This window comes from Sinocyclocheilus rhinocerous, unplaced genomic scaffold (assembly GCF_001515625.1).
Source record: "Sinocyclocheilus rhinocerous isolate Xijiao unplaced genomic scaffold, SAMN03320098_v1.1 scaffold4402, whole genome shotgun sequence".
Lineage (NCBI taxonomy): Eukaryota > Metazoa > Chordata > Actinopteri > Cypriniformes > Cyprinidae > Sinocyclocheilus > Sinocyclocheilus rhinocerous.
Window position 1 is genome coordinate 4656 of NW_015647978.1, and position 16041 is coordinate 20696.

At 37.5% G+C, this 16041-nt stretch overlaps 1 protein-coding gene across 2 annotated transcripts in view; it reads left to right on the top strand.

Moving 5' to 3' along the window:
* Positions 1-427: 427 nt before the first annotated feature.
* Positions 428-16041, top strand: part of LOC107709534 (connector enhancer of kinase suppressor of ras 3-like) — a 49785-nt gene continuing 34171 nt past the window's right edge. For both annotated transcript variants that reach the window (XM_016514031.1, XM_016514032.1), the window contains exon 1: positions 428-688. In XM_016514031.1, coding sequence (XP_016369517.1) covers positions 637-688 — 52 coding nt within the window. In that variant the 5' untranslated portion in view covers positions 428-636. The remainder of the gene's footprint in view (positions 689-16041) is intronic.

Here is a 16041-nt window from a genome sequence, read left to right on the forward strand (position 1 = left end):
AACAAGTTTCATTTTATTGTGTCCAATAAATAACCTTTAAAGGAACGAAGAAAAAAAAAAAGTATTTCCCCCAGAAACATTTAATAACAAGTGTCGATTTGTTTGTATGTTCGTTTAACATTGCTATTTAAAATATTCAAAACATTTGAATAGGTTTGGTACTTTACAAAGGAATCTCCCGTATACATTCCTTTCCTCCGATAATGATGTCATACATGACTCACATTCCTAATTTGAAAGCTAATGATTAGGCCTACCTAAAAGATTATAGCCTATATAAACGCAAACTCGGGAGACACGAGTAATAACAGTATAATAACTCCTCGTTGCTCCTCCTCCGTGGGGCTGAGGGGAGGTTCACACACTGAAATCTGATACATGTGCCTACAGATGAACTCTCCTCCTCCTCGTGAGTTTATCCTGATCGCACGCTCAGTCCATGCGAGAGAATCGGCTGGTATAAATGGAGATATCTCGCGAGCCGTGCTTGCTTCTGGATTTCTAGAGCCCAAACTGAAAGAATGATCTTATTTCACAGTGCCGATCACACGCTGGTGCTTTATGTACTTTATCATTTCTTTATTAATAATCTCTTTTGAGAATAGCTCTAACCGGTTGGACTGAAGTTTTAAAGCAATGGATCCAGTAACGAGGTGGACACCGAAACAGGTTGTTGACTGGATGAGGGGTGAGTTTTGGATTTAGTCCCTGCATAATATGTATGCTGCTTGTAAAATTTTGAGATATAAATGGTCTCTCTCGGTTTAGATAGCCAGTGTAAGAATCTGGAGCGAGTGCTTTGTTTATCTGCACTTTCGATGAAACCAAGATTAGCGTGTCAACAATGTTCAAGCACAAACAAAACAAACTTGTATGTTTAAAGAAACTCATGATCCTATCGTGTGGCAGAAAAAGAAATGCATTTATGAAAAGAACATCCCGCTGTACTGCACGTTTTTGATTGTTATGTACGCATGTTAATGTTAGAGTTACAAAACCTATAAATGACCTAAATGATGCAAAGCACAATAAAAATATTATAATAGTTAGGGATGCATTTTATCGGACATTGGCTGATTAAAAACAGCCGATGATTAGAGCCGACTATATCCTGTCAGTCAAAAGGAGGAGGAAAAACATGTCCGACTTCAAGTTGTGTGTTAAGAAAATGTTCTCGTGTTGAATTTAGGGCTGTCAGAGTTAACACGATAATAACACATTAATGCAAACCTGTTTAAAAGAGCGCTGTTAACATATTAATCATTTGTTACATTGCACTTATTTTGCACTACATGTCTTTACATTGTACATATATTTAAAAACTATGCCTGCATGTAACTACATGTGTAATTAATTTCTGTAATTATGTCAGATTACAACATAACGAATCATACCATAAAACCTGTCTCTAACTTTTCCAGTATCCCACCTCAATTGCAGAATTTTGTGATGATATATGCTAAATATAGAATGCAGAAATGCAGTCAAGTAACTGCAGAAAAGTTTCTGAACTTGTGTATTTGTTTTTGTTAATCATTAATGATGTAAATTTCTAACAAAGATCTCATTCAAAAATGAATTGATTTCCAAACCATGACATCTAATAGATGTGACAGTGATATTTTAAGATATTATGGGGAAAAAAGATAATCTTAATCAACCTGGGGATGGGTGAAATTGTGAAAGATTTACTTTGCAAAAAGTATGGTAACAATTACTTGCTACTTTTTCACAGACTGCACAAAGTTACCTTGCTAACCAATCTCCAAAAGCACATCCCTCTACAGTGACTCTTTCAAATATTTTCATTAGAGATGCACCGATCGATCGGCCAGGGATCGGAATCGGCCGATTTCCCTTATGATCGGCCCGGATCGGTGATCGGTCGGTCAGTCTCACTTCTTTCCGATTCCGAGCCAATCCGTTTTGTTACCAGCGGCACAGGCAATAACATCAGCTGCGCATTCTCGCTCTCTTCTCTCCGACGACCCCTTCTCTCTCACACACGTCTCATTTGCTCTGGTTAAATAGTGCTTGTATTGTGCATTAGTCATTCCCGCAGGTTTCGTGTTTATACCAAACGTGCGCGCACCACCACTGATCTATATTAGTGGAGCGCACAACAAAGAACAAAAGACAAAGAAAATCATTTTCTGCTCTTGACTGAATACGTTTTTCTAACTTTAATGGTAAGCATTAATCTGTATTTAATTTTTACAATGAAGACTACAGAAATTAAAGTAATCAAATCTAAAATAACACTGGATGTGTTATTTTACATTTGATTACTTTAATTTCTGTAGTATTTCTTACCTGAATAAAAACTTACTTAACCTGAAAAACTTTCATAGTTTCATAGCTCTCTTTATTCTATTGCATTTATTTGTGCTGTTGTTTGCCATTTTTTTAGTTGTTCTTATTTTATTACTGACTTTTTACTTGTGTTTTTTTTATGAAAATAAAACTTTGCGTTGAAGAAAAGTAGATTTTTGTTTGTATATGCTGTCAATTATAGTTCTTAGAAAGAAAATCGGAATCTGCAAAAATCGGTATCGGCAGATCACACTAACGAATCGGAATTTGGAATCGGCCAAGAAAATTGCAATCGGTGCATCTCTAATTTTCATATCTGTAAACTTGAATGGCAGGAATATATTTGTTAAAGAACATTTTGCTAATTTGATAAGTGTCACAAAGTGTTGCAGACGGACAGACATGATACACGATAGTGTTGCTTTCGTCAACGAAAATTATGACTAAATATCGTCATCAATGAACCTTTATCACGTGACGAAAACGAGACCAGACGCAACGTAAATGCTGGTCATGTGACGATGACTATAATTAAATGTATAATGCAATATTGTTGACGAATAAAAACGAGACTAAATGTGGTTTACAAAATAAAAACTATGCTAAAATGTCTCTTAATTTTAGACTAAAACTCAAATTAAAACAGGCCGCCAAAAACAACACTAATACACGATCAAATATCCAACAGAAAGTCTTTAATAATAAAGCATGGGTAAACAGGACAGAAGGTAGTAGACAACACTCGTAACGCAAACGAGACCGAACCCTGAACACAGGAAACTAAAGGGAAAACTTCGGAAGGGGTCATCGGATGCCCATTTTCCACAAGTTGATATGATTCATTAGGGTCTTTAATGAAAAGTCTATAACATACTTTTTGTTTAAAATTTCTCAATGGTAGTGTAAAACAATAACCTTTTTACCTTGTCAAAATGAGCTCTGCAGACATCACCCGGTTTTGTTGCATGTTGCTTTAATTGCTAATGAGCTCTGCTCACCCCGCCCCTCTCAATCGTGTGAGGTCACACAGACAAGAAGCTGAGAACAGCCTGATTTGAAACAGGGGATATTATTTTTAGTAGGGATGCACCGATACCGATACTGGAGTACGAGCTCCTGTACTCGTACTTGTACTCGTTAAAATGCCCCGATACCAAACGCCAATACCACACAGCATGTGATAAGCGCCATATTCAAACAAAGAAACACCGACAACAGAACAACAGACAGCAGAAAGGAGTTAAGGGCGTCTACTACGAAGTATATGTATGCATGCAATGAATATAATGTTAAACATTCGGTATTAACACATGTATAGCTGATGTGCGCGAGTTGATAAACAAAGCACGCTGAGTGGATTGAGCACGCGGCGGCGCAGATGCGCGAGCTTGTCGAATTAATATACCTTTCTCACAGACATCACTGGAAAGTTTGTAGGAGTACTGGAAAAAGTGGTATCGGTGCATCCCTAATTTTTAGGGATTAAATGAAAAACCACTGGGTGGATTTTTATCATCATAGGATGGATGTGTACACACACAAAAAAAGTAAAAGTGTAAAAGTGAATTTAGCATCCGATGACCCCTTTAAATACTAACAAAACCAAGGTTAATGGCAACCATTTGAAACCATAACTAATCAAATCATAAACCATGACAACAACTGACAAGCGGGAAAAATCAAACAAAGGCAGACAGGAACTAAAGAATACAAACTAAAAGTCCATGAAACTGAAACTAACTGAACATAATGGTGACAAGTTGGGTTAGGCTACCAGTGATGTGAAACCAACAAGTGTACCTTTTCTACTGTATTAATGCTTTAATCTTATGTTTTCCATCCACGTAACCACAACACCATATGTGAACCCTTAGATCTTGGTATCACCTTATGGTGTCTTCATGAGATTCTCGTAAATATTTAATGGAGACTCTCTGTTGAAGTTTAAATAGAAGAGGTGCCTGGAATTTCCTGTTCTCTTCTTTAATTTGACGGGAATGTATTTTTGTAGTGTGCAGAATAGGAGTGTTTTATTTTTCTTAAAGACAATGCAGACACAAATACAGAATTTTATGGCATTTATCCTTTCTCATACATTTCCATTCCAACACACTCTACTTTTCCACACAAGACCTTTGATCCCACTTTGAAAATCTGTTGACATTTGCATGAATCCATCCTCCGTTTATAACAGCACTGAGTTGACAAGGTGTGAGCCTGCTGGTTTTTGCATTCAGAACTGAACAACACAATGTGAATCTCCCAGATGCTGTAGCTTTGTAGTGCCAGCATAAGAGCAGAGATCTCTATAAACATGCAGCTTAACGCAACAGGGGTAACGTAACCTCAGATAACACATCACACACAGTTCACTGCCCCTCCATGGGTGCTTAGCCAGGTAGAAAGTTGGACAGGACACCGTGGGTTCACTGCGGCAAAAGGCTAATCCTCAGGAACAAATGGAATGCCTATTAAATACACAAGTTCAAGGGATAGAAATTAGTTCTGGGCAAAGCTAGAGTTTAATGACCATATTCAGTTCTTTAGAGAGTTCCTTTATTATGTGTAAAATTGAAACTTCATGCCATTAAAAAGATCTGTCACTATATACTCACCCTCACGTTATTACACACCCAAGACTTCGGTTCATCTTAGAAACACAAATTAAGATATTTTTAATGAAACTTGAGAGATTTTGGTCCTTACCTTGAAAGTCCATTCCACCAAAACATTAATGCTTGGATGCAAAAATGAGATTTTTTTAAACCCATTTTATCATCAACCAGGTGAAAAGGCCCTGATATACTCACAACAAAGTTATTTTTTCTTCTTTGCTTAGAGGTTAGAAGTTGGAAATATCTTAGCAGTGGTGCACAGTTTGCAAAAATCCCATTGCCCCCTATTACTGATTGCACTGTTTAGATGAATATATAAATATGTGCTGCTCTCAATGACAAAATAAGTACACAACAAAAATGACTGTGGTGAAAAATAGCAGTTAAGAAAGCATCTGATCATAGCAACCGTGGATATGTTTGCACCAGCTCTAGAATTCGGCACTCCAGTCAAGTCACTTCATGTTTATTTGTACTGCAGCTTTACCGTATTAAGCATGAAAAATGGTGTCACATTCAGTTAGAACTACAATTTCAATTTCTACTATAAAGCAGCTCGCCAGTGTTCTTGTTTTTACTTGCGACTGAAAAGAACAAATGAATGGGATTTCCACATCAAAGAAGGCAGAGCCACATAGCCACGCCTACCTATTATGTATTCGCCAAAGACCAATGGTAGTTCAAAGGTGTTTACCAGTTGGAGAAAATCTTTGAGGAAAGTATGAATCAATCGCCAAATGGACTGATTTGGATTGAAATGACGTCACATCAGTTTGACATAATTGCAAAACCCATTACAAAAACCCATTGGAAAAGAGAACCCATTGCAAAATGGTCCTGCGAGTTTTAAGACGGCTGCAATTTGTGGGGTCATTCATGTCCGTAGCACAAATGATATGAGAATTAGAAATAGTGTTGCTTGTGGTTTCAGTCTTTGCAAAAGCATATCTTTATAAATGTTCTATTAATGTATTATAACAATTATACTAAACAAACAAACAAGGTTAGTTCAGTTGACTGCACTGATTGACAGGGTTGCTGTAGTTCTCTTCCTTTGGTGTGTTTCCACTGCTCATGAAAAAAAAAAAAAAACACAAAAGAATTGGGTCTCCCATCGCACAGTGTAAAGGTCACATTATAATACCCCTCTCATCCAGCACCTGCATTTGGGTAAACAGAGGAAGGGTGTTACTGTGCATGCACAGACAAAGACCAAGAACTGCATCAGGGCATTATGGGAAATCCTACTCTCGCCTTCATGTGGCCACTGCTGTAAAAAGAAAAAAAAGCCATACCTTCATTTATTGAGTCTTTGTTCATTGCATACTTGTGTATGATCAGGCAAATGTCTGTATCCTGACAAGGTTAAAAATGATTTGCTTTGTATTTAAACAGTTGGGATTTTTTTTAGGGAAAATGAATGTACATATTGCTAAAAGACCAGTCCAGCATGTCATCTCAATAAATGCATGTACATGCTTGACATCAGTCTCATGTGCATCCGTCAGAGGGGTTTGTGTTATTGTAAGATACGAGAGTAACAGCATCACAGGGTTGAGTCAGTCGCTCATGCTGTCATTCACTGAGAACAGCTTGGTGGATGTGACTCATCTACAGCATTACCTTTCACATGCTTTGAAAGACACCAGCCATAATATCCTTTGTCCATTCTCTCAGTATTCACTCAGGATCTATTCATACGTTCATAACATATTAATTTACTGTATTTTTATACTGAAGTTTAAGGAGTTAACTTGCATAACTTCAGTGAAACTTAATATGTCACTAGAGTGCTGCATTCATGCACTACAATTGATTAGTAAATGAAGACTTTGTTACATTGTTGTGTCTAAAATAAATTTTTCTAGGGAGAGAGTTAGCAGACTTGCAGCACTATCTTCAACCCTTTGTGACCTGTAGGGTAGGCTTGCCGCGATAGACGGTGGTGACGGTGATACCGGTGTTAAGCCGCAACACCGGTTAAGTCACTTGCCCAACGCGGCACCGACCCCCACCGTCGTTTTGATTTTTTATAGTAATAAAAATCATTTAGTTCAGTAAAAGAACAGACACTACAATTAAAAACTGAACACGGCTGCTCAATGTAGCGTGCCGAACGACAGTCGCATCACAGATCAGATTTAGTTTCTCCAGTGAGGAGATCTTGATTCGAGCTGACTGACACAGGGCTCTACAGTGCAACCATTTCAGTCGCATTTGCGACTGAAAACTACTGCGTGCTACTATGAAATTTCTAGGAGCACCAGTGCGACTGACCCGATCATCATCATACTTGTGATCGCTGAGGGGAGCTTCAAAGCTTTCTACGTGTCTGCCGCTAATTCGAAAGTGAAAGTAAAATGTGCACGGTGCTTTTAAGTTATTTAAAAGCGGAGGAAAAGAGGGAAAATTCAAACAAACTAAAAACGAACAATTGCTTTACGCCGAATTGCCGCTATTTCAAAGTGAAAGTAAAATGCGCACGCTGCTTTTACAAGCTATTCAAAAGCGAAGGAATGCGAGGAAAAAAGGGAACACCTCCGCCCCCGCGGTGATACCGGTATTACCGGTGTTGTCACACTTCAATTAAGCGGTGGGAAAATTTCGTCACCGTCACAACCCTACTGTAGGGCTGGGTGGTATTGTGGCATGTGATATGTACGGTGCTTTTAAGTTATTTAAAAGCGGAGGAAAAGAGGGAAAATTCAAACAAACTAAAAACGAACAATTGCTTTACGCCGAATTGCCGCTATTTCAAAGTGAAAGTAAAATGCGCACACTGCTTTTACAAACTATTCAAAATCGAAGGAATGCGAGGAAAAAAGGGAACACCTCCGCCCCCGCGGTGATACCGGTATTACCGGTGTTGTCACACTTCAATTAAGCGGTGGGAAAATTTCGTCACCGTCACAACCCTACTGTAGGGCTGGGTGGTATTGTGGCATGTGATATGTAAATATTAGTGATACAACAAATTAATTCTTTAATAGAAGACAGATACCAAATTGAACGTTTCAGTTTAACTGAAAAACTGAAAGGGAAGGTTTAATTAATAATCAATTAAGTAATCACATTTATTTAGTAATCAAGTAAAAACTGAGTTGCATATAAACATTTAAATTTCACACAAGTTAGTTTTATATCAACTTTTTAATTATACAATGTTTCAACTCCAATTTGTTGTTGAAATATAAACATTTAAACAGTAATAATAACTTCTTTTATTCAAAAATGCATTAAATAATAAAGACAACATTAAGTAACCAAAACATGAATATGTAATATAGTGTATACTGTATTCATCAAAATGCTCCTCTTTGGAGTTATGTTTTTTCTTGCTAACTCACAAATTATGGACCCTGGCTTTGTAAATGTAAATATTGTTTACAAGCTGTTTTATTGACATTGTTCTGCAGTTGAAACACTGAGTGATTACATGAGACATGATACATTTCAGTAAGTTGTACTGTTTCTTTCAACACTTTTGATGTTCATTCATGTTTATTTCAAGCTATAACTAGTAGCTATAGCACTTCTTAGAACTGTAGAGTGATGACAACTGCAGATTTGTGATGATCCATCTAGTACATTCAAATCAAGAAACTAGTTTCATTTTACTATTTGCTTTATTACAAAGATTTGCAAGTGGGCTTAAAATATGCTGATAATGGAAACATGCAAAGAGCAAAATGATTTTTTTCTTGATGAATTCTCCATTTATTGTATTTTATTATTATTATTGTTGTTGTTTGTTGTTGTTGTTGTTACCAACACATTTATGGTGGGTGAAGTTTGCAGCATGTCAACAAATGAGCATGTGGTGCATACACATGCAGTTATATCACGTTCCATTCTGGCATCTTGTGCAGATAGTACCAAGTGAAGGTAAGCAGGTTTACTTTTTATCTAGTTATGACATGAGCTGAAAGATTGAATTTAAGTTTGCAGAGAGAGGACTGGTAACTTCCTGGACAAGAAAACCATGAACAACTGAGGAATTTGCTGTTCCTCACCTATCAAAGCTGTCAAGTCATTCAAAGTGAACACATTTTAGGTGCTGAGTTTGGATCGCTTATAAAGTACACCATCTTTATTTTCACATTGCAAATATTTTTGAGGATAGGAAGTTATAGCATTTCACCAGCTTTTTGAGAGGCATATTAAAACGTTTGCCTTCCTTCCGTATTCCACCAAAATAAAAGCATGCCTGTATCAAGGTTGCCAGGTTTTCACAACAAAACTAGCCCAATTGCATTTTGAGGGGGTCCCCGGTAAAAATTGTGTTCCGGGTTTCCCAGTAAAATTCGCATTTCAGGGGCTAAATATCGCGTTATTGGGGTCGCTTCAAGCCGTGGACATGAAAAACAACCCATGGCAACAGTGGTAAAGTAGCCCAATTCCGCGGGAAAACCGCAGACTTGGCCTGTATGTCGAGATATGCTGCAAGAAAGTAACAAAATGAAGAGAGAACTGTACAAAATGATTGCACTTCAACATAATTGGCATTCAGCTCTTGTTTTGGGCTAGTATCACTATTTTTTCTGTAGTTTTGAGAAGTGCAGAGCATCCATAATGTCGTTGCCCATGGAGAATTGAAGAAAAAAACTGTAGTATTTCTTTAAAATTTATTATTGCACTTTAGCTCCTTTCAGCAGGAAGATCCACAACCACCCAAAGAAAGGGCAACACATTCCTTTGAGGTTTATGTTGTCTTCTGGCTCTCATTACACTTTTTACCCTATACTGGGTATGTTTGCAACCAGCAAGTTGAAAAATGATGCAGGAATTTCATAATTGAGATGTTTTCCATTGGTTCAGTACATGTTCTATGCTAAAATAAGGGTGTGACAAGGTAGTTGTTAAGATATGGGGGTAACATGGGAGGTTTGTCTCTGTAATTATGGTTTGGCAGAAGGTGATGTGGCAGAGTTTGGTAAGGGTAGACCCAGTCACAGATGCCTTTTTGTTTTCAAAGCTACTTCTGATTACAGGTCTCTCAGACTGACTTTCATGGTGTCTGCGCTGTTCAGCCACAACAATTACTGTATAAGGAGTTAATGAGGAGATTTTGGCAAGCGTGAGAACACTGAGCGGCTCATACAGGTCTGTCTATGAATGGCTGCTGGGCAGAAACCACACAGTTTCTGTGTGCAGACTAGTGGAATGCGTGAAACCACCTGCATTGTATTATTATGTAAATCATGCCATAATTTTTAAAGAAGTGCTCGCAAGCGTTAGCAGAAAAATTTAAATCAGAAATTGCAGCACTAAATGGGAAGCAAAGTAGGGAAGTCCCACCAATTACCTTAAGCTCAATCTAGTCAAAATATATGAGCACAGGTAGTTTACTCACTAGAAAGTTTCATCTTTGTCCAGTGTCTGTGCTATTTCTTTTTCAGGAATAATGACCAGTAAAATGGCTGTCAAAATGTCAACGTTGTTGTTGCATCCTCCAGTAGTTTGTTGTTGTTCTGTCTCCTCCATTCCTTCTTCAGCTGTGAAACAATAGCCGGGGCTGAGGACAAATAATACTAGACGCATGCACAGGCTAGAAAGCACAATTGGTTTATTCCAAAAGTATACCTCAGTTTTGACGTGAATGCTTATGGCGCTTTTCCACTGCGTGGTACGACTCGGCTCGGTTTGCGTTTCCACTGCAGTCTAGTACCGCTTTAGAGTGGGCGGGATTATTCACATGTCGTTATAGTTGCGCCGCCTATACTGCCGCGACTCCTGAAAAACCTTTTCATTCCGCATTGCCCCATCAAGCTCTCGCTGGATCTGCTCCTCTGCTATCAATGAGAGGAACGTCTGTACTTCCTCAACAGACAACGAAACAGCCATTTTTTGGTTGTTAAAAAAAGGTGCGCTTGTTCGAAACATTTGCGTTAGATCCTTCGCTGACTGTGCTGATTTAAATCTAGCGGTTCTGTTGTGTCTCTGTGTCGCAAGTTCAGTGACGCAGGTAGTGACGATTCTCTCCGGCCAATCAGTGATCAGCAGAGTTTACACGTCACGTTTTGGTAACGGTACGGTTTGCTTGGAACCTCAACTGAGGTGGTACTGAAAAAAGTACCAGGTACCAGGTACTGTACGCAGTGGAAAACCCCCCAAAACTGAACCGTACCATGTCGTACCATGCATTGGAAAAGTGGCATTAGTGTACATGTTCAGTCGAAAGCATAGTCTTTTAAAGTATACTCTAATTTGAGTGCACTTTAACGTTTCATCTTTGTCCAGTGTTGGTGTTATTTCACTTCAGGAGTTGACCGATAAATGTCTTTGTACTCTTTTTAAACCCGTGTTGAAAAATGCCCTAACCGCCCCCTCACATGCTCTTGCTTGTCAACATAATTTTTTTGTTCTGGTCTCCAGTAGTTTCATCTCTTCTGTTTCTTCTTAAACTGTTAAACAATAGCTGGGGCTAAGGGCAAATAATAGATGCAAACTACAAATTGAGTGCACAAAGAACATTTGGTTTAAGCTCAAAGTATACTTCGGTTTTTTTGTGCTGTATTGTATGTAAAGCCGAACATGTAACGTAACCAAACATGAGTTGTTAGTATCTCTTAACACAAACAGTTATTGTTGTTGCAGTCTCCAGTACTCTTTTTTTTTTTTTTACTATGAAACAATGGGACAAGACAGCGTCACCATTTTGTGGACCAACTAATTAGTGCAAAAGATGAACTAACAGTATATGGGGTTAGAAGTTAGAAGATACTTTTTTATAAATTGTATAAATCAAGGCTGTGTGTATTAGAGCCCGACCGATATATCGTTTTGCCGATATTATCGGCCGCTTATATCGGTATTGGTCCCAAAAAACCCATATCGGTCGGGCTCTAGTGTGTATACGTTGCTCTGCTGATGACGAAATTCATACCATGTGCATTGTACACATACACATAAATACTGAAGTAACATTGGGCTTTATTGTTATAGAGATTGCGGATTGAAATGCATATTGATCAGTCATAATTTTGCATGCATGCATTTTTATCCATGTGCTATAACATTTTTTCAAAATTATATTATGTTGATTTTTGCACATTTTGCAACACTTTCAAAGTGGAATGTCAAGGGAGTGTCACTAAAAGTATGTTCAGTTTTATCCAAAACTGATGAACATGAATCTGGTCGTGTTTTATTACGCTGGTTGTTGTTTGTATTGGAAATGTTGTGTCCAGTGAGTGACACTAAAATGTTAATGCTCTATCAAGAACAGACCATATACCCTTAACCAGGGCCCGTATTCACAAAACATTTGATCTTACCGCTAAAGAGTTCTCCTAAATAGCAGTAAAAGTTATCTTAAAACCTATTCACAAAGCTGCTGAGACAAACTTTTACTAAGGAATAGAGAGACTTCTTAAGCTAAGAGTAAGGGCGGGGTTGACCTCGTTGCTATGGATGATGTCAGCATGCTTACTAACTATGCACACAGTGATTGGCTGATAGGGGAGGGGTCTCTGTCAGAGATTTATTCATAGAAATATTGTAGAGCGCAATATTATGTTGCCATATTCAAATAAAGATTTTAAAATGCAGGTGTCATATGTTCAGCTAATTGTCAGCCTCTTACAGGTATGCTTCTCGTAAGCAATTAGTGAATATGCATATAAACAGCCTTTTAATTAACAGAGTAGAATAATCATGGCTGATAGTAAGACATGCAAGCATAAAAGAAAACCAACCTGGAAGCAAGAACAGCTGTTACTTCTTGCCCAACTGGTTAATGAAGTAAGTAAATTTTATTTATAGAGCACATTTAAATTCAGTGACCAAAGTGCTGAACAAAACAATCATAAAATACAGTAAAATATAAAATAAAACAGAATTTGAATTTAAAAAAACGAAAACAAGGATATAATCAAAGGAAAGTTTGGAGTTGGGATAACCTCCAAAACCAAAGGCGATACCTTTTTAAAACCTCATTATTGTTAAATGTTTCTAAAATGTTTATGTTCTGAGGCAGATTGCCGCCAACAGCCATTTTAGTATAGTTTGTGGTTTGGTCTTAGTGACTTAGTTAGGACTGACACGCCCATTATTTTTAAGATTTTCTCTTAAATCAGCGAGTTATGAGTTACTTTTAGCCCTAAGATGTTTTGTGAATACGGGCCCTGATCCTAATCCTAACTGATAGTGATAACAAAAGCAAACATGACATAAAAAACCCATTTGCTGAAGCAACCATGCCATTTTAGCTTACTTCTACAAGTCTTTGAGCTGTACCAGGTGAGCTACAGAGCAAGTTTACGTAATCAGAAAAGCCATACATATAGATCTGGTTATGTATGTAAACATTAAAATGTATTAGTTTACAAATGGGTCAAAGACGTTAAGATGTCCGCATCAAAAGAAATTGACAAAAGTGATTTTATGTCCATAGAAAGCACATTAAATGTAAGTAAAGTGTCTACTTTTAAGGTTTCAAATACGTTTTTGGAGAATAAAATGTCAAAATTTGGTTGAAATAATGTTACATTGTCATTCATTGTAACACAATATTTTTAATGTAAAAATTCAAACAACATGCTTATTCTGACTTGTATATATTAAAATATATAAAAGAATAAGGGAGCATATTAAATTTTATTGTGTTTTAAATGAGTAAACAAATTCTTACTGACAATTGGGCAAAACCTAGGATAGTGGCAAATTTTAAAAATGTAAAATTACAACTAATTAGTATTTGGGGTGAAAGTAATTAGTCTTTTAATATGTCATAAATTGATTTTTGTTGTAAATATGCCTGACAAGATTGTTACACTAAATGACATTTTAGTGGGTGTCTTCTGTAAATCAGGGAAAAATGTATGATATATATTTTTTTGCTCAGAAAAACAAAGACAGAAAAACTTTTTTGGGGTGGGGGGTTTAAGGGGGCAACAACAATTTAAACCAGTATTACACTTATTTTTTATATGCTTAAACCCATTTTCGTCTTTGACCCAAATACATTTTACAGAGATAATTCTTAAACTCACTGACCCAGAGCTAGTCCTCCTTCTTGTCAGTTAATTCTGATAGAGATGATGTTTGTAACCCTTAGCAAACCTGTCAGTTAAGTTTCCTGTCCCTGAAGGTCTTTTCCAGTTCTTTTCCACCCTGTCTTTTCATCTAAAATGACAAACAGGATAGCAAAAGTAGCTATTTGGCCCAGAGCATCTTCTTAAAACCTGTCATTCTAAAAGCTTTTTGTCCCTCTTGTCTCTTGTTTCAAGAATGAGGGGTGAAAAAAACCTTATCCAGCTGCCTTTCTTTTCTGTGTGGATTTCTTAAGCTGAACTGCAGGCACATTTGCAAATCAGATGGACAGTATTGATTGTTATACAAGCTGCTATAATCCAATCAATACAACTGACTGACGTTATCATGTTAATTTTGTTAGTTTGAATCTCAACTCCAGCAATATTAGATCCAGTCTCTTTACCAGATCTTGTAAAGATATCCGTTTTATCTGATACCCAAAATCAGATCAGCAAGTCTTGTGTGATAACAAAAAGCAGTCCTTTGTCTGGTACCTGAAACTATATTGACAGAGAGGTTGATGGAGGAAGCCAGGAAAGAGCAGAAAGCAGGAGACGAAGTGATGATTTAAGAAGAAAAAAAAAAAAGGAGCAGGGTTTATTAAATAATCTGAGTATTGAGAATCCCTAGATCCTTCCATTTTTAGGAGGTACCAAATCTTGACAAATGCAACAGAATTTAATAGGGCTGCACAATAAATCATATTTTAATTGTGATCACAATTTCTGCTTCTCTCATTTTAATAAGCATAATTGTCTGCAATATTTGTGTGCTGTTTATTTTGCTCTGAAAGGTTTCATTTTAATTTTTACATTTTAATCTGAAAACACGGCAAACATGTAAATTGGAGTTTAGCGATCTCTCTGCTCAAATAAATATAGGATTTCTTTGGCACGGTTATTTGTGCTATTTGCTGCGACTAAATCTGCGAGCAATTCATGTGAGTTGATGTTCTCTTGATTTGTGCTTATATGTGAAAGTGCAATAATTCTGATGAAATTGTGATTAATAGTCGTGATTATAGTTTTTGAGCAAACACAATCATGGTTAACAGTTAACCATAACCGTGCAGCTCTAGAACTTACCACACAGCACCTGCATATTCTATTTGATTTATGATTTTTTACACTAACCATATCTCTGCTGTGCTCTGTTTACCTCCTGTGACTTTCTGTTTACGTATTTGGTTGTTGCATCTAATGAGAGGTTTCACGCACAAAGGATATTTTCTAATTATTGCCTTCACAATAACAAAGTCTATCGAGATTGTGCACCATTGTGGAATTCCCACAAAGGGCGACCGCCCAAAAACAATGGACATTCCTTCAATCCCAACAGGTTTGCTGGAAGTCTCAATAGAACGAGCGAGAGTTCCAGTGGCAGTGGCTATTGTACACCCTGCATATGAGGACACGGAGTATGTGTGGAGAGGGAGGTCAGACTCCCACTGGGAGGCCCTTCATTCTGGATGGTGGAAGGGCTTTCTCTCTCATGTAATCAAACCCCTGAGAACCACAGCCTGCCATTCTGTTGACATGGGGCCTGTGTGAGCGAGACTTACGCCATGAGACTTGCAGAGAAGGGTTGCCTCTGCATTGTACAGAGAGCTGGGGGCACATTAGAACAGATGTGCAGGTTTTAGTTTCAGAGCACAAGGTGTTGGGTTTATTAGTGAACATCAAAGTCTGTTAGAGCAAGAGCCAGATTTGCAAAAACATGACTATATAGACTGAGCCAACTGTGTAATTATCCAATTTTGATCAGAAACATGATACTTTAACAAGTCTCGGACAAAAGAAACTGTAGAGAAAAAACGTGGTGTAGTTGAGCTGTGTGTTTTTTTTGTAATAGAGATTTTCTAGGTGAAAAAGACACCCAGGCCCCTGCTTTTTCTGCAGTGCGATCCTCAGGGGCTTCATTTATAAAACACCCATATGATCAGATTTGAGCTTAAAGAGGTCATAGAATGCCCATTTTCCACAAGTTGATATGATTCTTTAGGGTCTTAATGGAAAGTCTGTAACATAGTTTGGTTAAAATTTCTCAATGGTAGTGTAAAAAAAAAATTGTATACCCC